Raw genomic sequence first — 23241 nt, forward strand, 5'->3', positions numbered from 1 at the left:
CAAAACTGTTAAAGAGCACTGATCCAAGACACCTGCGGGACACCACTCGTGACCACCTTCCACCTGGACATGGATCCATTGGTCTACAACCATTTGGCTGTGACCATCCAACTAATTCTGTATCCACTGAATAGTCCAGCCTTCAAATCTGTATCTCTCCAATTTATAGTTAAGAACGTGGTGCAGGACTGTATTAAAGGCTCTGTACAAGTCCAGGAAGATGACATCAATTGCCCTTCCTTTGTCCTGCATATTAGTTACTGAAGCTTTTAGCAGTTTTCAACTTCAGGATGCCCTTTTGTTATCAGGCTGCTTGCACTTCAACTCTTTCCTAGGCATTATATTTCCATTTTTCTTATTCTTGGTATTTGATAGCACATTCATTATGTTTGCCCAGAAAAGATCTGTTGCAGAGTCAAGTGATAGCGCTTTTCTTCCTGTCTGTCATGAGACTTTGCAGGGAGAGCTGGGCTTTGCTCAATAGTGAGTTTGTCTTGTGTGGGACAACTTAAAGGTATATCCTCTGAGCATGCGGTTCAGCTGAGTCCTGAGAAAGGCAGCATTAAGTCTTTTCTGGTTAGCTCACCCTTCATCATTGTGTCCAAGTGTTACATCACAGATCCTTTCAGGATTCTCTCCTTCCAGCTGAACCTGCCCTGAGTATCCTAGAGTCGTAAGGTTCACAGAGTACTAGGCAAGGTGCTTATAGCTCCTACTAATACTATGTCTTTAAGGAGAAGTTAAATTCAGTCTACGGCTAGGTTCATTGTAGTGGTCAGAGGGGAAGGCTGAGCATAAATTAAGTGCTTTCTCTGTGCTCTTCACTAAAGCACACCAGGGCAACCATAACCCAAGTCCTATTCTAGAACAACAGTTAGAGTTGACTATGAGAAGCTTAGGCAAGTGGAGGAGAGACTGGGAAGGAAACAGAGGTAGGAAAGTAGTATAGATACCCTGCAGTCTTAGCCACTGTTGCCTGCCTGTTGCCCACTTAGAATCTAATTAGGTTTTCAAACAGCAGATCGGAAGCATTTTTTATGAGAGGGTAGCATGACTTTCTGAGTTGCCTTTGGCTCAGAAGCAGATGTTTTGTAGCGTATTGTCTCTGAGACTTAATAATAATGCATTTATTATATTGTTTCTCAATTTGTGGTATCCTTTCAGGATTTGTGGTAAAGTCTTGATGGATTCTTACAGTGAAACCTCTTTTATTTAGCATTCGGTATTTTAATTGAACGTAATCTCTACATCTGCAGCTCCTATAGCAGGCATCTCTCCTAAGAAGCCTTAAGATGTCATAGTAAAGGAGAAAAATATGGATTTTTTTTTACTAGCACCTGTAATTTAGGTAGTAAAATAATTGGGTAGGAAGCATATCTTATTTCTAGTTGAATATGATATGAAAGACAGTCACAGCCTGGTTAAACTTGAGTTATCCTACAATATTTGGATGGCTCTACTTTAAGCAGCTGTCAGAAAAAATATTTGAGATTCGATGTATTATGAAGAGTTGTAGGTAGAGGGGCTGTATCTCTTTCAAGATACCTTTTTTGTTGTGTGAAATGGGAGGAACTCATATTGCAATAACTATTGAGGAGGTGTTTAAACCAATGAATTGCTTACATTAAATTATTATTCCAAATAGAGGGGTGGAGAGGTTTGAATGGACTTTCACCATTCTCACAGCCTCCTCCTTGTAAGAGATGCATCAGAAACTCGTAAGAGATCTTTTATTTGTAAGTGTTGGTATTCTGCTCAAGCTATTGTAAGAATTATTCATTTCCACTTGAGGAGCAAAAAGGGGGGGGTACGTACAAATTTCTTCTCTCCTCCTCTTCCCTTCTTTCCTCTGGACATATTCAAAAAAGTAGGAAGAACCTCTAATAGTCAAATTTACATCACTCATAATCAGGAAAGGTTCTGAGGATATTCTGGAAGACAAATCATAACTAGAACTTATGCATCAGTTGGGAATTGGGCTACAATTCTGACTGTAATTTGTACAGTCTTTTGATATGGTACAAATCCTTCCTATTTATAAAGACTCTACCAGCTTGATTTTCATCATAGGGCATTAAACTCCAGAACAGCATTCTTTTTAGTGTTTCTTTTATTTGGTTTGACGCTCCTTACAAACACTGCATTTTGTGTGTGTGTTGTTATGCTTTGCTTGAACGGTACTGCTCCGCCTAATGGTGAAAACAAGAAAGTGCTCTGTTTCATGCACAAGGGGTTTGTGTGAAAAAACATGGTGTCAGTAGTACTTAGTGCTGTAACAGCATGTGTGTTTTAATCCAGGAGACCTAACAATGTTCTGCAACCTTTATACTTGGATGTAGAACAGCTAATGATACAAATATCCTGAATCCACATCTTTCTTTCATGTTTCTAATGAGATAACCTGAGACGCAGCCATGCTTTGCAAGACATGCACATTGAAAAGGAGTTATTTGGTTACTGTTGGTTTGGCCGTGTTCTTATTGCCTATTGTGAAAATATTTAGCAGCTGAAAATGTTGGGTAGAAGAGTTTGTTCACATGATAATTTCTATCTACAGTCCCATGGTTGCACAGGAAAAGAGAGAAAAGCTAAATAACATGTACTTACATGGCTTTATCTTGTGTGACACTGAAGAAGAAGCATTGTGTAAATCTTGTGCGGTCAGGAGAAAAAAGAAGAAGAAAAAAAAAGAAGACGCAAAAGGGTTGCATGTCTCTAACTCAAGTTTTTTAGTTCGTCCTGCCTTTTGTAATGGAAGAGTGTGGTTTCTTGTGACAATAAATTTGTCTGAGGCACTTTTTATGTTGCCCTAAGATATCAGTATTTTCCATATGGCAACAAAATCTATAGTCTCTGGATGGTCATCTTGTCAGCCAGCAAAGCAAAAGGCATGATTCACTCTCTGGAGTGGATATATGGCTCAGATTAAGTATTGTGTGAAAGGATGCTTATACATAAGGGAAGTTCTTGCAGTCTGAGGTTAAGATTTCCTGTGTTGCTGAGAAGGTAATGTGAGATCTGACCATCTGTGCACAGGCTGATTGTATTCAGTCTGCACTCCTGTAAAAGCTATTTGTGTAAGGTCATAGTGCACTAAATGAAATTCTCTGTGGATGGGTATTTTGCCCTAATATATGTGTGAAACTTTAAAGAATCTACTGCTTGTTCTGAGTTCTCAGATCCTTTATCCACAAGTGCAAATATTATGCTGTATCTATAGTTTTGTCCCTCACTTGTTTTAACCATAAACACTTACATTGACCAAAATTATACATACAGACTTTTTTGTTTTATTTTCCTTCCTCTCTCAGACACCCTGGCTTTGGAATACCAGACAGTGCTGGAATGGTTACCCATATCAGGTAAAAGTACTGCCTAAAACCAAGAATGGCATCTCTGAAGAGCTCTGCTTTTATTATGATAGAGCTTTATGTCAGTATGTTAGTACGAACTACTTGGTGCTTCAAATGTTGCTAGATGCTCCTTGTCTTCCTGTGTTCAAGAAGTGAAATGGGAATTTAACTATCACACCTGTTTTGACATGAAACACATGATCCGAAAACAAATCTGGGAAATCTACCTTTAACATCTGCCACAGTGGAGAAGTAGCCATAGTTCTGAAGATGCTGGAAGTTTTAGCAAAGCCAGAGATCTAGCAGAGTGGCAAATTCAGAAACTTAGTTACTAGTCTTAAATGGGGCACTTACACTTGCTGTATTTAAACTTATGCTAGAAGAGAAGAGAGTCCATCAGAAATGAGACCATCTAATAAAAATCATTTTCAAAATCTTTGTCCCAGAAACAAAGACATCTACTGAGTGCTGATCAAGTAGGGCAGATCAAGTAGTACTGAGTGCGGATCCTTATGCATTGGGTTTTTCATTTGTTTTTTGGTTCTTCTTCTTAAATAGGTAAAAGTTCTAACCTGTTGTTTGTTACAATCCTTTCGTAAGTTACTCAGCACAAAATTGCAGAAATCCAAGTGGACTTACAGTAGGTGTAGTCAAATGAACCATTTGGAAGACAACTTACACGTAAGAGCAGAACTGCCCTATTCAAGTCTTCAGGGAACTGAAATCCAATATGTCAGCTAAGTTAAACACACTATTTATCTTCTCATGGAAGAAAGCTATGATGCCATTAAAATCCCCCCTTCTCCTATTACCATTGTATGTGGGCTTAGAAATATTAATGTTATTGTTAATAAAGTATCTGCTAATCTTACTCCAATTTTTCACTGGTGAGTTCTCATGCAAAATGAATGTAATAGTTGCATCCTATTACTACCACTGTTAGCTCTTATTCTCTTCTTTTTTTTCCTTACACCTAATTAAAAGCATACTGACAGTGTCACTAAACCAGAGAATGATTATATTGGCACAAGCGATGACTTTAGTAGACTGATTTTGAGTGTGCACAGTTCTCATAAAGGATAAATATGTATCTACATTTAAACAACCCATATAGGATGTTCAGTCTGCATCTGAAAACTGTTTGGCTACAAAGTATTGGTCTGCAAAAAAGAATGGGAATAGAAGAGACAAATGAATTGCCTCTTTCTGATTGAAATAGCTCTTACTCTGCTCGGGTGTGTGGTTGAGCCAGTGCAGAGTGTTCAAAAGATGGTTCATCTAATCCCTTTGGACATGCCCGCAGAACTTCTCCTGTGCTAATGAACATTGTCACTGTTACAGAAGATATGGCTAGCAGGGAAGCACAGTCATGAGGAAATTAGAATAGCTCCTAGGACTGTCTCACTTAGGCTCTATTTAGGATCTAAATAGTTACCCCCTTTGAAGTTAATTTTGGTTATGAATAGGTTCCTGTGTATTGTTATTTATATTTTTGCTTTATTGTTTATTATTATTTTGCTTTATTTATATTTTTGCTTTTAAACATCTGTGTAACCATGTTGTATATCGAACAAGATGCTTGGGTAAATTTATTTATTTTCTTTTTCACAGATGTTAGTGTGTTACCAGATAATGGTCATATTCTTTAAAAGTTGTCTTTGTATTAGAAAGAGTTAAATCTGTTTAAAACTCACAAGGTTTTTATCATAAACAGATGAGGTTATATACGAGTGTTACTTTAATTTACTCTAACATTGTTTCTTTTGCTGTGCTTTAAACATACATTAATGATGTACAGCAAGATGTTTCAAGTAATCTTTTGTAACAGTGATATAAGTGGGAAGAGTTTAGTTTGTTCTGGGTTTCCAATGGGCATCCTGATTTTTTGGTATTGTACTACTGTGAAGATTTAAAAGAGGGTAGGCTGGGAGTATATTTTTCCAGAACCATCAAAGTTTGAAAGAGGAAACATCATCGTTTTTCTTACATAGGATCCTTACGTATAATACAGTAATCCATCTGTGATTAAACATCTCTTGTATAGACCTCAGGTGCCCATCGTATCAGACTCTCTATTAACCTTTTCTCATCTCCATCTTTCAGCCACTGATGCCTGACCTTCATTATTACTACATTGCTGAATTATCATTCTACTGGTCCTTAATGTTTTCTCAGTTCATTGACATCAAAAGAAAGGTAAGAACAGTGAGACTGAAAACACTGAAGGCTTTGATATTCATCGCTGAAAAACTGATGCTGAAGGGCTTGTTTTACACTGTTCCTTGTTACTGTGATGGGCGTATTTTTTCTGCACGTGGGATGAAGAGCCTGATGTAATCAAATATTCAAAGGGAAATTGCATCAGTTGAAATCTGCTGCCCTTATAAAATGACTTGAATGCAATTGATCAAATATATATATTATTTCTACTTAGAGCTAAATGATTAGATATCAGTGATGGAGCAAGGCTGCCTCATAAATTCACAGTACCGTTTGGTAAGATCTGTGAAGGCACTGAATTTATTTTCCTGCACAGACAGGGTAAAAACTGAAATGTATTTAATAATAAAGAGTGATACTACATATAACCCTTGGTTATAAAACAAAACCAAACCTCTGCAGCAATGCTACAGAATTGTTCAGATTACTGCTGCAGGACTGTGTTTATCTAATCAGTACCCATGTATCCATTTCATCTCTCTGCACTGCTGTTGATTGTATTTCCCTTTCTTTGTGTACTTCTTGAGAGAGCAAAATTCAACAGCATTGCATTTGCAACATTATATTTTTAAAGAATATTTAATAGATTCCTGACTAGTTGCTTTCCTTATGTGAAAGGTAATTGGAGGTACTCAGTCAGCATCTAGGTATGCTGAAGTACAGTTCTGAAAAGAGCCATTGTGGTAGGCTTTCATTTTTCATCTTGATATGTCTCCTGGGAAAAAGCTATAGCGTTTGCCCTTGTGACTTGGAGAGTTTGTTTCCATTGTTGAGCTGAGCACAGAGAGTCTGATACTGTCCATACGTAGATACAAACAAAGAGTCTTTTGTATGTCTCTCATTTACTTATAAATGATTTATAGATAAATATAGATATATGCACGCACACACACAAAAGGCTTCTCAGCATACTGTTTTGGAAATGGAAGGAAAATGGAGATGAATTAGTGAATGGAGATGAATTAGAAAATGGAGTGAATTAGTCTGGTTGCAGCTAGATTACACCACTGTCACAGATTTACAGTGGAGCTAATTCTTTTTGTAGCTTAAACAAAATTGGTAACTAGGATAACCGGACTGGAAAAATGCTGCTGTGTGCTGGTGTCAGACAGTAAAACTGCTCTGTGGTCAGGAGCAATTGCAAGCTGACAAGAAAACCCATGAGTTGAATAGTGTTAACACTGAGAGCTTACAGTAGTTGACAACAAGTAGTAGCACATGCTGCTGGGCATCAAGGCAGTGGCAGCCGTCAGCTGGATCACAACACAATGCCAGAATGTCTTCTCTGACGAGACAGCTCAGGATGTAGAGCGATATCATACAGACAATGTGCTAAGCTAGTGGAAATATAGATGTTGCTAGGAAAACATGAAGCAAGCCTCAGCTCTGAGGTGAACTCCTATCAGACACTCAGGAGCATCAAATACATGGACATATGTACCAATAAGGAAAGGCTAGAAGTTTTACAAGTGCTCAACCTGTAAAGGAAGGCAGAGGTGAGAAGCATGATGTTGGTTCAAACTCATGCACTTCAAAGATTTTGAGACAAAAGACTGGTCTCAAAGCCAGTTTCCTGAAGTGCTCTGCACGTCACCAAATTCTGACTTCAATAGGTCAGGGTGTAAAAGTGCAAAAGCAACTTCTCTGAAAAACAAACAAAAAACCCCCCACCTAGTGGAGTACAAGCTTGACAGAGACATCAGCTCTTGCAGCACTGTTGTAGTTCTCTTTTAAAGAGCATGTTTAATTTTAAAAATGTGGAAACTTCTTAATCTGCTATATAATGTGTGATACAGTGACACCGTAGCTGAAGGAAGCAGGAAATTCGCCAGCTAGTATCAGACATTATGGTAATACTTCATGACAGTTTATGCAGAACAGATTAACGGTTCTCAGTCTGAGAAACACGTTGAAGTTTTCTTGCTAGTGTGAGAGGAATACTGTTGTGTATGTTGTTCTTATCATTTTAGATACTTTTAAGTACAACAAGGTCTGTTTTGTTGTCTGGAATGATCAAAAGTGCCCTGGCAGACATGAGCACTACAGGATTTCAGCCAACCCACTATTATGCATCCAGCTTTCCCAAGGCAAGGTGCTGTAGGTCCTTACTGAAAGTGCCAGCACTGATCACTGGCGTAGCTCCAGTCTTTTTGTGCAGCTCAAGATAAATGAACTTCTGGTTTTCAGTCTTTTTTTTTTTTTTTTTCTTTCCTAACAATAAATTCATTATTTCAAATGGTTACACTGATTTTTAAATAGCTGTTTATCTTTTTTTTCAGATGTTATAACTTCTACCAGATTATCTCTGCCTGACTGAATAGATACAAACAAAATATTAAGCTCTAAGTTAAGGCAATGATTTGAATAGGTTAACTTTTATAATTTGTGTTATGTTATTTGCTTCATAAACATATACTGTGTAGCTGTAATTATATTCTACCCTTAAGGGTTTTGTATTTTCAAATACTACGATCTACTGTCATTTGTTTTGGTGTTTTATTGTGTTTGTTTTTTCAATTTTTTCTCCAGTTTCCTGTACTCCTCTTTTGTAAAACACACAGAAAGAAGATTGGATTGGCTAACAAGCCTCTGATAAGTTTTAAAAGTAATCAGGCTTACTTAACATTTTCTGGTTACCTGAAGTATTTGTTGATAGAATTGTCAAACTACCCTATGTAACAGAAATCTTGTTTCTGGAGGGTTTGTGTCAAGATTGAGACCCATGGGATTTTCTGTTGTCCGCACCATATTCTTCCATTGATGGTGTTTCATGAGTAGGGTCTTTTTCTTATTCTTAGAAACATATTTTCATGTAAAGGCACGTTATCTTTCTGAAGTCACAAACTAAGGTTATAATATAACTGCTGTAAACTGTGCTGTTTGTGTCTTGCACAAACGTGTATGGTTCAAAATACACTAAAGAAAGAAGCCATTCTTTATGTCTATAATTCTATTGTGTATGGATAAAACTACTTGAGTAAGCTTGGAACGAAAGTACCACTTGACATTATGTAGCCTTGCAACATTAGTTTCTGTGTATTCATTACCCTTATGTGTAATTAAAATGTAACACATAGCTTCTTCAAGCATAGTAATAATTACTGAGATAAGGAAATAGCAGGAAAGAAAGGACTAGAATAACAAAAGCCTTCTTATTTATATCACTACTACTTTATTCTAGCAGTTCTCAGTATGTTGGACCAGTATCTCTGTTTCAGAGCTGACAGAGTCAGTTAACTGTCTTTTCCAACAAACATCAGAGAAGGAGTTCCTTGGACAGCATTTCTGTAAGTAGTCTCATGTGGAGATGCAGAAGACTGCTGCCCATAGGTATTAGGTCTGCTTAGGAGTAATCTGTACTGTCAGGAATGCCTTGAAGAGTTCCCAGGAGGGAATGGAATTCTAGTCTTTGTAGAACGTGAATGTGGCATCTATAAAAACAGAGGAATTATTTGGCTTAAGACTTGCCTCATTTGGACTGCCTATGTGCAAATGTAATTACAGTTAGCAGGAAAATGAAGAAGTGCTATAGCATTTGCAACTGAAGCAGGTAAGAGAGCTAGGCTGCAATATGGCCATGTGGGAATGCTAGCCCTGGGGAAAAGGGTAGATGCTTTGCTTTTTTGAATATGGCAGAGTCCCCATGGGTGGGTTTGTGGTTACTGAATTGACCAAGATGCCATGTTTTTGCTCTCACTTAAGACCCTCAGAAAGAGAAATAGACTTTAATTTTCCTTGTATTCAGTTCTCTTTAAGGAAATGGAATGTAAACAATGGTTTGAGATGATTGCTGCATGTGTTTGATCGTGCTCCAGACTGCTGGAAACCAAATCTGACTATGTCAAAATAGGATACAATTTTCAGCTTTTAGTCAATTCTTCTTCGTGTTGCGGATTTGCAGGACAGAGGAGCCTGTAGTAGACAGCATTAAACATGGAGTGGTAGGTTAAGAGTTCCTTCCCTTTGTAGTTAATGAGTCAGCTCAAGCTGCAAGTTTTTTCACAGACTCCAAGTATGCAGTGCTGTGCATGCAAGGGCTGGTCCTAGAAGTGGCAGTGCATTCCCATGCACAGCAGGCCCCTCTCCGTTACCACAGACAGGCAAGGTGGCACTGAACAGTCACCTGCAAACACTAGAGAGAGCAAGCAATGGGCAGCTATAGCCAGAGCTATCCCTGTGTTACTGGGAGCTCACCAACACTTTTCCTGCAGGCCCTCAGACCTTCCCTCCAGGCTCTGTCCCTCAAAAGGCTGCAGCTGCTCAGATTCAGTTTCCCTGCTGTTTCTCTGCAGTGAGCTTATCAGCTGGTGACAGCTTAGTTGGAATCAACTGCTGCAAGAAACACAAATGCTACCTCCCAAAGCACTTGGTGAGGAGATGAGCCTTCCTGGAGGAGCTGTTCCTTGTGGCTGTCTGGATCTTTTCTCTCTGCATTATTCACTTTTCTCAGTCTTGAAGTCCTGCCATTCTGGTTTGATTGTGCTTTAACCCTGTTTTTATTTTTGAATTTATTTTTAATCTAGAAGTCACACAACTGCCTGAGAATGAAGGCAAGAAAGAATCTGCTTTTCTCTAATTAGAAATAATTACATCTTTGCAAGCTTTTTTCCTGTTTTAGCAACAGCCTTGTATGAGAGCTGCTTTGCTACCTGGGCACCCAATGCCTGGAGGAACTCCCCAGTCAAATGGTCCCGTGACCTTTTCTTCAGGGTTTTGATAATACTTTCTCACAGATTTGAACGTAGTTAAGCAAACTCCAGCCTCCAGTAAGACTTAATTATTTTTAAACTGATTTTATGCCTTACAGAAAAGAGTCTCATGCCAGTGTATCCTGTTCTCCCTGTAATCAGCCTAGGAGTGTAGGCCAGGTGCACTAGTTGTTCCCTTTGCTTTGCCCACTCCTAAGGATGCATCAGGGATTTTGATATTCCAGGAGTTTTACTACTGCCCATATTTTTCAATAGTAACAGTTACTTGCTGACTCTGTTTGAAGTTTGAAGACTGGGCAATGTGCATCATTTGGAAGATAGCAGCTTAGATCTTAGTAGGAGGAACTGCACTAGCTCATTTGAAGACTTTTCTGACCCTGCTATAGTGTGAAGACAAAGCATTAGAAAGAAACAAATGAAAACAGAAACTTGGGATTCTCAGCTCTGTGAGACTGCTCTGTTGCACTTGGCAGGTGACTGTCAATAATTGCTAATAGCACTGAGGAAATGTGTTGCTTGTACCTCTGCAGCTGTTTGAACTCTTGTAAATGATGCACTATTTTGCAGATTGTGTATTACTCAGTATATTAGAAGTAAGGTGTAATTTGATTTGTATGTACATAAGTTTTTTCAAAGTAACTGCAGTCTGGATGTCTATGAAATTACATTATTACAAACTGAGAGACATAGCTATTTTCTAGCTTTTGGTAATCTTTTCTCCTTTTGTTATCATACAGTGGCTATTTTATTTAGTCAAAGGAAAAAATATCGCGGGGTAGGTACTTAAGTAGCAGAATCTTCCTGCAACGTAACCATAATGCTGGATTTAAAAACATTCATCCATTTTTATGTGGGTATACTGAATCTCACTGTTTATTTCATTGTTGTTTTTTTCTTTTATTTTTTTCTGCTTCTCGCTGCTCTAGGATTTTGGCATCATGTTTACACATCACATTGTAACTGTCACCCTGATAACCTTCTCATATGTAACCAATTTGACACGAGTGGGAACCCTGACCTTATGTCTCCATGATGCTGCTGATGTTGTCCTAGAGGTGAGACAATACCTGTGTCATCAATGTACGTGATATTTACTATTCTGAGAGCTCACGTGTCAGTGGGTAGAATCTATTTGCTATGCAGAACATGTATTCCCTAAGCAAAGAGGCCAGTTCAAGATGGTAGTGTTGATTAATATAGTGTATTTCCTTACTGAAATGTATTACGCTTGTAGCAGTCCATGTTTGTGACTTTAGGCTGATTTATTCTTTGATAAGCTGCTTGTATAGAACAGTCTGATGATGCACTGCCAGGAAGAGTTGCAGATTTTAAATATAGCGTGAAAAAATCAAAAACTAAAGATTATGAAAAATGGAAAGTGGCTGCTGTGTGGGATAGAAACTCCTGGCTTGACCTCTGTGAAGTGATGAGCTAAGGGAGAATCCTGCCTCTGGAAGAATCAAGGGGTTGTGATTTGGTTCTGCTGTTCTTTGCTGAGCAGAGGGCATGAAACAATGTGCTCATCCTGTGCAAAGGCAGTGAACTTACCTGCTTCTCTGGACAACTTCCAAATTCCTGTCCCCACACCTCATATAGATGCCAGTAATAAGCAGATGGCTTTGGAGAAGAGGGAGATGATTTACACTCTTTTAAGACAAGATGATCTGTAAAAAGATGATCTGTAACTTCTTTAGCAGCAATTTAGAGATTTTTCTCATTAGTAATGCTGAGATTGTGATGTGGACTCTCCGTCAGGATCAGATAATAATTGTTTTTGTCTAGAAGGTGTTTTTTTGTTTTTTGTTTTTTTTTTTTTTTTTTTTAAGTATTTTCAAGGATCCTTTTATGCAAGAACATAGCTTCACTGCATTATTCACTTTTCTCAGTCTTGAAGTCCTGCCATTCTGGTTTGATTGTGCTTTAACCCTGTTTTTATTTTTGAATTTATTTTTAATCTAGAAGTCACACAACTGCCTGAGAATGAAGGCAAGAAAGAATCTGCTTTTCTCTAATTAGAAATAATTACATCTTTGCAAGCTTTTTTCCTGTTTTAGCAACGTGTGTAGATCTATTCTGCTGGCTATGAATTCACCCAAACCTTCTTCATTCCTATTTTCTTGCCAACAGAAGGGCATACTTGATGTTGTTCATTTCAGATCAGACCAGTGCCTGTGGAACTGGAAAACAATGAAGAGTAGCTGTGGTAGGCTAGCTAAAATCTTAGTTTGAACACACTGGGATATATATTTTTGATCAATTCCTCTGTCCCCCTAAGGCAAAGAGAGATTGCTATTCTCACGATTCGAAAACATAAAGCAAAGTCTATTTTGTTATGTGAGACAGCCTTTTGCAGTCTTCCTGGTCAGTTTTTTCAGCTTGTTTTACCTGGAAATACTAAAGCTGCTTATGAAGTATAACAATCATAACCAAAACCCTTGAGAAACATTTACTAAGGGGGTTGTTAGAACTCACTCAACATGCTCTCTTCTGCTAAGACAGTAAGTCACAGCCCCTGTGCCATATGAGACAAAATGAACTCTGATATTATTTAGGGATTGTTAATGCAGAGGAAAATAAATATGTAGCTGCAAAAGAAGCTGATAGAATTTCTTACTGTGATGGATCAGTTGTGTACCTGCCCTGTTTTATATGATACATACTGGTACAAATGGAAAGCTGCTTCTAGAAGCCATTAAACTGTTTCCACCTACCACTTCTTGATGAAACATATACAGTGGAAAGCTGATTGGGGATGCATTAGTTTTGCTGTTCTTATTGCAGAAAGCAGTATGTATTGGTGGAAATAGTGGAGGTGAGTTTTTTTCCATAGACTTTAAGGCATTTACATGTGTAAAAGATTCATGGTGGGACTGGATGAAGGGAAAGCTATTCCTATTGTCATCCTGGGCTTCAGGACTTTTGACACTGACCTCTTAAAATTCTCAGAGTTCCTGTAGGGAAGCTGTCAAATCATGTGTTGGATGATCAGAAAATAAAGTGGATGAAAAACAGGCTGAACAGCCAGCCCTGAAGTAGCAAGTGGTAGAAAGTCTAATTGGAGGCCAGTAAGCAGTGGAGTACCTCAAGAGCCAGTACTGTATCCAGTCCTGTTTAACATCTTCATTAACTATCTGGATGATTTAAGGTGATACAAAATGGGAGGGAGTGCTGACTCTGACATCTAGAGGGACCTTGACAGGCTGGAGAAGTGAGCTGACAAAAATCTCATGAATTTCAACAGCGTGATGTGCAGAGACTGGCACCTGGGGAGGAAAAACCCAAGTAATCAGTATATACTGGAGGCCACCCAACTGGAAAGCAGCACTGCAGAAAAAAAGTCCCAGGAGTTCTGGAAGGCATACGATCATTAGTGAGTAATGTGCCCTTGCTGCTAAGAAGGCTAGCAACATTCTTGACTGTCTTAGGCAAAGTATTACCAGCAGTACAAGAGAGGTGATCCTTACCTTCTACTCAGCATTGGTGACGCCATGCCTGGAGTCCTCTGCCTAATTCTGGGCCTCTCAGCGCAAGAGAGACATAAGAGTCCAGTGAAGGGCCACCGGGATAATCAAAGGACAGGAGCACTTCTGCTGTAAGGAGAGGCTGAGAGTGCTAGGTCTGTTCAGCCTGGAGAAGAGGAGGCTCAGGGAGAATGCAAAGAGAATGGAGCCCAGCTCTTCTTATTGGTGCCTAGTGCCAGGACAAGAGGCAGTAGGCACACATAGGAACATAGGAGTTCTGTCTAAGCATCAGGAAGCACTTTTTTTATAGTATGGGTTACAGAAGGCTGGCACAGGCTACGCAGAGACTGGGGAGTCTCCCCCTGGAGATTCTCAAAAGGATTCTGAACACGGTTGAGGGCACGATGGGCTCTGGGTGTTACATCTTGAGCAGGGGGATTGGACTGGGTGACCTCCAGAGGTCCTTTCCAACCTTAGCCATTTTAAGATTCTGTGATACTCACAAATCTGTACCTCAGTTTAGTTTATCTTGGATGCTCAAAGCAGCCTAGCTATGCCAGGATAGACTAAGCATAGAATCATTGGCTTGCATAGGAAGCCATAATATAATCTTTAGCTGAAATCCAGCCTACTGAGAGAAAATTTCAGCATCCCTTCTAAGTTCAGCTCTTTGAGAGGCTTGGGCTATCTTTGCAATGTAGTACAGCTTGCGGGTTAAAAACACTTGGAAATAATGTGCTTAAGTGTGTAAAACTGCTCTTATGTGGGACCTTGAGACCTTCCAGACTCAATTCCCTTCCTACTTAATGAACGCTATGTTACTTTGTGTTACATTATCTTAGGTGGTCAAATTCTATCCAATGACATGCACTTTACCACTTTTTTCTAGACCTTCCTTATCAATGTTGTTTGTAGATCTGTGTTTTAAGTATTGATAACCCATCACCTGTACTGTTTTTGAGAAATACTACTACAAGCTGCTGTGGCAATACCAGCTTCACACTCTGTAAAACCATCTTTTTTAGGCTGCCATCGTGGGAATACTGAATTTCCAGTTATCTGAAAATCATTATGTTAGTAACTCCTCTCCCTTACATGTTGGCATCCAAAGTGTTATCTTTTCCTTAAAACAGCCAAAGTACAAATTGCTAGGAAACACATTCGTGTCCAGTAGAATACAGGACTGATTGAGAAGGCTTTAAGAATATAGGGTTGATTCAGGATGCTAATGATTTCTTTGCAGCACTTGAAGCTTTCCAAATATTTCATAACCTTCCTAATTTGTTTTCTGTTTGTAAGAATATCCTTTATGTTCAGATTTTGAATAGAAATATTTCAGAATATTTGAATAGAAATATTTATGTAACATCAAGAAGTGCTGGTTGGTTTTGGCATGTGGATTGTCTGATGTGAGCATTGAGCGTTTTCAGGTTCATTGTGTTCATACCAATAGAATCAAACAATGCAGGACTGCCTCTGACCATTTTAGATAGTTCTTTAGTTTGAATTCTGCACTCAGAATAGTATTCTCTATGCATTGTGGTTATTTTTCTCCCTCCTAGCCTCTGAAAGTCTTCACAATCAAGCATTTTTTAGATAGGGGAGCTGGATACATGTCCCTTTTCAAGGAGGCATCCAGTGGACACTAAATTAATCTCTTGATATACTGCATGGTGCAGTGGCTCTGTACACTTTTGACACAAAGCATAAGAAAGATATGAACACTCTGGAAGCAGCATAAGTGCCTTAAAACAAGTTTGTATGTGCATGCTGTTTTCTTCAGGAAGAAGAGGACAGGGAAACTTCAGGTAAGATCAGAGTTTTAAAGAGTTTGAGTGAAGTGTATCTGGTTGACTCCTTGACCAAGGAAGGAGTCAAAAGATTGCATGAAGACAAATGACTGGAGCATAGGCTTATGGCAAAAGGTTAGGAGAGCAAAAGAGTTTTATAGATGGAGGAGGAGAACATAGGAGCAATACAACCTTGGGAAAAGATTTGGAGAGAGGAATACAAACTTAAAGACAGCAACTGCTCTGTATAAGCTAGAAAGGCAGGAGAGATACTGTAGGAGAATAGAGGCTGTGGGGCACAATTGAGCATTTGAAACAGAAATGTTATATATAGCAAAAAACTGGAAGACAGAAGTATGGGACAGCTGAAAGATATGTAGTTGCCAAAAATGAAAATGCAGCCCAGTGGGAAAGACTTGGATTGCAGCACTGTGGAAAAATGAGAGAAAGTAGGTTAAAAGGCTGCTGACAAGGATAGCGTAAGCATAGTGGGGCTCAGTACAATCTTTTTAAGAGTTTTGTAAATTTGAAACTGTAGGATTTGTAGGATTTCAAATAGGAAATGGAATGGAGATGAATGAAGTGAAGGAAATATTCTGGTTTTGTGCACTTTTTTTCAGGAAAAGAAAAAATTCCAACTGCTTGGTAGAGAGGAGTTCTGAGGTTTCTGTGAGGCGGCCCAATGAAAATGTTGGTCATTTAATCAAAATTTGATTTATTTTTATTTTTTTACAACTTATACACAATTCAAGAGAATTCAGTTGTCCTCACGGAAGTAAACAGACATTTCTTTCTTTTACAGGCTGCCAAAATGGCAAACTATTGCAAGTGTCAAAAACTGAGTGACCTTCTGTTCCTTACGTTTGCAATTGTCTTCATTGTCAGTAGGCTTGGCATATATCCTTTATGGTGAGTAAGTACATCATTTCCACCAAATGCTAAGCATCAAACAGATTTGAAAATAACCGTGTTGTAATTGAACATGATTCGTTGATGTTACTCTGTTTCCCAAAGCATCAAACAGTGTTTCAGATATAACCAGGTGTTGTAGTTGCCTATTTGCTAGACTGCCATTGGATTTACAGTGTGCTAGACAAGAAATGTGGGGCTTCTGCTGGTTTTAAGTTAGAAGTGAATTGGAAATCGCATGGCTTAGCACGTAGTTTCTTGTGTTGGCAAAAAGTAGGAGAGAAAATAAAATATTAGTCGCTGAATGCACTGAACAGATGCTAAGCTTGATCTTTACATTAGCTTACAGCTCGTGCTTTATGAACATGTTCAGCTTAAAGAAAGCACAGTGAGCTAAGTCCAGCCCTGCTGAAATCAGTGTAAGGATGTTATTGTTGTGGAGATCTGCAGTACTGCAGGCTGTTCATTTTCTACCCTTCTATCCCTTCTACCCTTTTTGCTGGAGGTAGTGGGAAAGCTCTGTAGGACATGCATCTTTAAGGTAATTGTATTGGTGTTAACGTAATCTCACCTTTTCCCAGACAAAGGTAGCTCCTTGCGTGTGCACACACATTCTCTTAGGTACATACACCTGAACACATACAAATACACACAGATATTTGATTCTTTAGCTGGGATCTTCAATATCCAGAAGGCTGCAGACTTGTTCCATACTGGTGGAGAAATTCATTGAAGTTTTCCTGTAACTATAGTATGAGTTAGCTTTGCCAAAAAAGGAAATGCTCTGCTATAGGTGCATGTGCCCTATATATGAGCAGGGCTGGGAGAAGGCACTGACCTTACTCTTTTATGTTCATGATCCTTCCTTTCTCTAGTGCGAACAGAACTAACTGAAATTTCCACATCTCTGTGAGGCCAGGAAGGATCCATTATCATGTCAGAAGATAATGGCAGTAGTTTTGGTTTTGGGAAGCATCAGAAATGTTACCCTTTGCAGAGGTTTATTTAGAAAGATTACAACCAAATTCTTTATTTAAGCAGAGGATGTACGGATACCAGTATCAACCTCTCTTACAATTTCTTCTCAAATCCTATATGATGGTATCTCTTTATGGCTTTGTTTACTGCAAACAGGATAAGCCTAAGGAGCCCTTAAGGTGTTTTATCAGTTCTGATTAACACTAGAATGTAGAAGTCTCATTTAGTGGTTAATGACCCCCCAAAAATAATATGATAATGCCTGACCCCTACTGTGCTATTTGTACAGCCCCATAACAGAAGGAGAAAATGGTTAGACACACAAACTGCATTTTTTAAATGCATGTTATTTTATTCCAAGGAGCAATGATTTGTTTCTTAAGCATCTTCTCTTCCTTTTCCTCATTACTTCCTTGAAGTTAACTTGGCCATTCATTGAATTTCGCTAGATGAATTAAGTTAACTTTTTTTATCTGTATGATCTCAAATAGGAAAAACAATAGCATTTCTGATCATAGGATTTAATCTAACCATCGCACACTGCTTTATATTGGGAAATGCAGGAAAGGCTCAGTCTGATTATGGCAGCTTGAAATAGAAGTGCCACTGCTTACTTCTCTCTCCTTTGATGATTTAAAAACAGTAATAAATTTAGTTTTTTCTGCATGCTTTGAGGTGGGATTTTTTATACAGCTAACCTGAGAGGAATGCAGAGCATGAAGGGATGAGGTTAGGAAAGAGGAAACTCAGCTAGAATTTAATCTGGCAAGGGATGTCAAAGGCAATGAAGAGGTCTTATGTAAATGCAGAGATGACAAAAAGGATGCCTGTGGTGACACAGAAAAAGTCCAAGTCTTGGCCAGCCTGCTCTAGATGACCTTGCCTGAACAGGAATGTTGGACCAGATAATCTGCGGGGATCCCCTCCAACCTCAGTTCTTTGTGTGGTTCTACAAGGTGCCTTATGTGTTTATCTGTAGCACTAGCAGAGCAGTTAAACCACTCTCTGTGTTATTTGAAATTGCAAAGAGAGAACTGCTGACTTTAAATATTGTTATTTAGACACAAACTTTACCAGATCACTGCTTTGTGCTTGCTTTGAAGACAATTTGAACAATGAAGACTGGATTAATCTTCCCAGGGTGCATGATTTTGAAGGAGGACATTGATCTTGTACACGTTTAACTAGAAGCATCTGGCCAATATGCTTTTTCTCTTGAGATATCTTAAAATCATCAAGGTCAAGATTTTCCCATCCTTTACATCTCTACTGTGGTAGTCAAGTTTTTGAAAATCCACACTTTAACTTTTAACCTGAGACACTGAAAATAACACTGCATTTGTAACCAGAACTGAGATTCATACCCTGTAATGCACACCTAATGCTGTCAGACTTGCAGTCCTGGAAGAGACTACCAGCACAGCATTAAGTTACAGAGCAAGCATAGAGATTTGAGCGCTGCTTTACAGGCATGACGCTTTGTGCTGTTCATCTGGGACAAGTCCATCCATTCCTGTATATACTTGGTACAAGCAGCAGTTCTATAACACTTCTGATTGAACACTGTCTGAATTCTTCTCTAAAGAGTAGCAGTGGCCCAGTGTACTGAAAGCAGGATGAAAATTGTGGTGAGTAGATCTGGGAAAGAGGGACAGGAAAGAGCATTGTGTGGTAGCTTTGGGTATTGTTGTTGACTCCCTTGGTACTGAATACTGGCTTAACGAGAACATCAGATTACAGCTATGGGCAAAGTTAGTTGCTAGGTGGTATAGACAACAAACTTATTTTTACAAGAGTAAAATTTGTTTGACATACTGCCTGTGTAATACCCATATTTTGTTCCTGTGGTAGAAGAATGCATCATAACACTGGAGTGGTTAGGCGGTATCATTCAGAAAAGACTCATAAAATCAGAGAAGGCAGAAGGATTGCATGTAGCTAGCAGCAGACAATGTACTCTTGTTTCACAAATAGAATGATTACACTAGCGATCCCTTTGCCTTTCCTCCTGCTTAGCTGACCAAAGCCATGATTATCTCATTTGAATCTGTGAACAGTTTAGCCATTCACCTAGTCCTTGTGAATATGAAATGGAACTGTTAGCATTGTATCACTCTGAGTTCCACCTGGAACCTGATGCTGTTCATAACAGTGTTTGACATTTCTGTCTATGTCTTGAAATTATCATTTACCTGATTTTTATACCCTTTCAGTTAAAAAAAAAAATAAATAAAACAACAACAACAAAAATCCAGCATTTCAGCTTAGGAAATTTGTCTATTTAATAAATGGACAGTGGTGATGGTATTTTTTTTTCCTAACAAAAAAAAGTCCTTGCTTTGAAGCTCATGCAGTCTTTAATATGCTTACCTGCATGACTAAGAAATAAGAGTATCAGGCTCTTTTGAAATCTTATTAAACTATGAATCACAAGTTAGCCCTAAAATACCTTCTAACAGAAAGGAATAAATGGAAAGGTATCTTCAGAGGGTTCTCTTGCTGGAGTGCTAGTTGCAAGGATGCCTCAGTTATAGGGAAGAGAGTGACATTATCATTTCTCCAAACCAAAGTATCAGTTTACATACACTTAATGCTTATCCTTACAAACATCTGTAATCACAGAGTTTGGACGCAGTTTCCTAGTTCTTAGCTTAGTGGGAGCATTGCACATGGGAGCCACGGTTAGTAGAAATTAAGTATGGGATGCATGAGCTTGTATCTCCTTTTTCTATCCCCTTTTTCTATGAAGCTGTAGTGCTATCTCTTCATCCCCATTAACTTGCATGTTGGCAAATTTGAGTCACTGGAGTGGCAGCAAGCCAGAATACATAGTTTTGCTCTCCTTTTCCTTGTTGCTGAATATTCAAAGCAGCAAAATTTGGTGCTTGATTAATATTACATAAATATGCAAATTCCTCTAGCATAAAAACTAAGAGGTAAAAAATAAAATAAATAATTGGTGATCATATAATGTGAAAGGAAGGCTGTAATTTATAAGAAAACCTCCCCCACACAGGAAGGCGAATATCCAAGGCAGGGTTCCAACAACGCTGCTTATGAAGCGCAGGCATGAGCTTGTGCTCCAGCTTTGCACAAGTGCCATTTAATTCTGCATAAAGGTGCTAATAAAGAATTCAGAATGTATCAAATGCTGTTGTCTGAAGGTTGTTTAGCAGCATGGCTAAGACAAAAGAAACAGGCAATTAGGTATATATTTAGCAGTCTTTCTACAGACATCTGGAGTTCATTTCAGCAATAATTCAAAAACCCCAGGACACTTTCTTCCTCCTGCCACTAAGTGAATGTAGGAGTAAAGCTGCTATTTTCACTGACAAGACATTTTGCTTGTGAAATTCTCCCACTTGCGCATAATCTCTGTTCTAGCAAATTACAACGTAAAACATAACTCTATGTAAGTTGAGGGAATATGATGCCTTCTCAAATGATACAGTTGTAAAGAGAATGAAGGCAACCACAAACTGAAGACTTGACAGAAGTGACGTCGAGGTCCTGGTTGGTCTAATACTGTGGTCATACTGTGCAAAGCTGTTGCCTCATGCTTTTCTTCATTCCATTAAGCCTTGCATGTTCTTTTCCCTAATTCTCAAACACTTTGTTTTGATGCAGTTGCGCATGTGCAGTTTTCTCTCTGTTGATAAAGGAATGGTTTGCTATTTAATGTCATTTTGTTTTTATTTCAGTAGCCTGAAAGGAAAACTCTAAGGGGCTGTAATATTTATTAATCATTTTTTGAAGTGTACAGAGAACAAACGGGCTCTTACATTACAGGAGATGTGGGTCTGAAGAAAGTAATGCGTTACAGCAGCCAAGACTTCCAGTCTTTCTTTGCTTGTTGCAGAATCCTTGCTCTGAGAACTGTGAAATTCATGAAGTTTGGGCTGAAGAGGAGTCCCAGAACTACTCTCTTACTGTGCTTATCCTTCCAGAATATATGCGTTGTGTTTTCTTTTTCTGACAGAGCAGTTTGAATAATGCTGTGAAGAGTTCAGTATCTGAAACTGGTTTCACAAGGTGACAGGGTATTTTAAAGAGCTTGAGTGGAAAGCAGTTGGTGTGAAGAGAGACATGAGGCTCCTATACTCATTTACTGTTTTACAACATGTTGAAGTAGCTACAGAAAGGTGTAACTTTTCAATTGAAAGAAGGAAGGGAAGGCTCCAATGAAAGCAAGGCTGATGCTTACCATGTGGACAGTGCTAAGTTGTGTAAATTCAGATTCCTTCATGATTCTCAGAATAGTACTAGTATGAGGTTATTTTTCACCACTTTTGATTAGTTATAGGAAAACTAGAACAAACCGAGTTGCAGGAAGGTGCCACAATCGAAAGTAAAGGGAGCAGGGTAATGGGGTTTGCATTCATTAGGTCTGTGAAGTGTCAGTGTCACACAGTGTAAATTCATTGGCAAATGTTGTAAAACACCAGTAACTTAACTGTACAAATGTAAGTGAAAGCTTGATTCAAGCTAATTATAAAGAATACAGACATCTTCCTCATGTCCCCCAAAATCTCATCTAGGTAGATTTGGTGTTACCCAGGTGCCCTGTTGTTGGCCTCTTCAGACACCCTTGATGCCTCCAAAACATTAGAAGCTGTGAACACAGATAAGAAAACTGCTTTGGCTACGTGGTTGTCTTGTTTAATATTAGTTGGTGCATCTAACTGAATCTCCTGTTTGTGCATCTGTTTGGAAAGATTCTGTCAATAATAATGATAATAATTCTCACTGTTTCAACCTGTCTTTTCATTGACTCAAAAGTGCAGTTACTAAATAGTTGTGTTTTTTTTTTTTTTCTCCTTATGACAACAAAAGCTATATTATCACAGGTCTGCCAGTGCTCAGAATAACTACTTGTTTTCTTGTTATTCTTTCATTTTTAAAGTTCATGAAAATACAGTCTGGTTCATGGCTGATTTGTAATTGCCTTTTCATGGCAGTGATTATCCATGAGCCAGACAGGCATAGAATGATCCTTGCTGAGTTAGAATTAACTTCTGTTCACCATGGTGTGCTGCAACAAACTCTAGTTACTTATTACTATCTCTCTTATCTCTGCATGACCGGCTGACTAGCCCTTCCTGAATTTCATCATTAAACAACAGTGTGGGATACAGCCATGTTATTAATGCACACAGTGGGTCTCCAAACAGTGATCCAGTATTGCCAGTTTGCACTGTTCTGTCTCTTTCCTTTTATTATGCAATCTGTTTCTCTCTGAGTGAAATTACAGCTTGAGTTATTAATAGGGCAGCACAGAGCCCCCATCAGTAGCAGCTGCTGAAGAGATTTGCTGAACCTCTGTTTTTTTCTGGCCTTGTCTTTTTTTCTCGCTGATTTTGACTGTTTCTGTGCATTTCCTAACATGCAGGGAATTTGAATCATTGTCTTTGATCTGTTTTTCTTTCCCAGCAGATTTTCTATTGTTTGGCCCTTTGAGCATGTGTATGGTGGGAAGGCAGCATGCGGACCCTGACAGAGGCACCCTGCTTCTTTCCTCTGAACATATTGGCAAAACAGAAAGCTCAAACCCACAAGCATCCTACTGCATCAAAACAAGACGTGGGCACTAGCTAAAGCAAGAGTTCTGGTTATTTACTAGGCATGGTGAAAATCTAGGTAACCAGATAAATCCCATCTGCCCAAACCTCATCTAGATTCTGAATGATCAATATCTTACTTATGATGGCCTTACTGATTCTTACTGGATCCTAAAGCCAGGGAAAACGTTTCTATCCTGACCGATATTATGTATAGAGCTGGACAAGCATCTCTAATTGCTCTGCAGTAAAATGAATTACTT

The 23241-nt window shown here is 38.8% G+C and overlaps 1 protein-coding gene across 1 annotated transcript in view; it reads left to right on the forward strand.

Moving 5' to 3' along the window:
* The window catches only part of CERS6 (ceramide synthase 6), a gene marked incomplete at both ends in the record, with an annotated part of 104774 nt that overhangs the window by 72375 nt on the left and 9158 nt on the right, over nt 1–23241 (forward strand). The window contains 4 exons of the mRNA XM_079539275.1: nt 3312–3362; nt 5457–5549; nt 11209–11337; nt 16336–16442. Of these exons, the coding sequence (XP_079395401.1) occupies nt 3312–3362; nt 5457–5549; nt 11209–11337; nt 16336–16442 (380 nt within the window). The remainder of the gene's footprint in view (nt 1–3311; nt 3363–5456; nt 5550–11208; nt 11338–16335; nt 16443–23241) is intronic.

Source organism: Tetrao urogallus (assembly GCF_951394365.1).
Source record: "Tetrao urogallus genome assembly, chromosome: 8".
Classification (NCBI taxonomy): Eukaryota; Metazoa; Chordata; class Aves; order Galliformes; family Phasianidae; genus Tetrao; species Tetrao urogallus.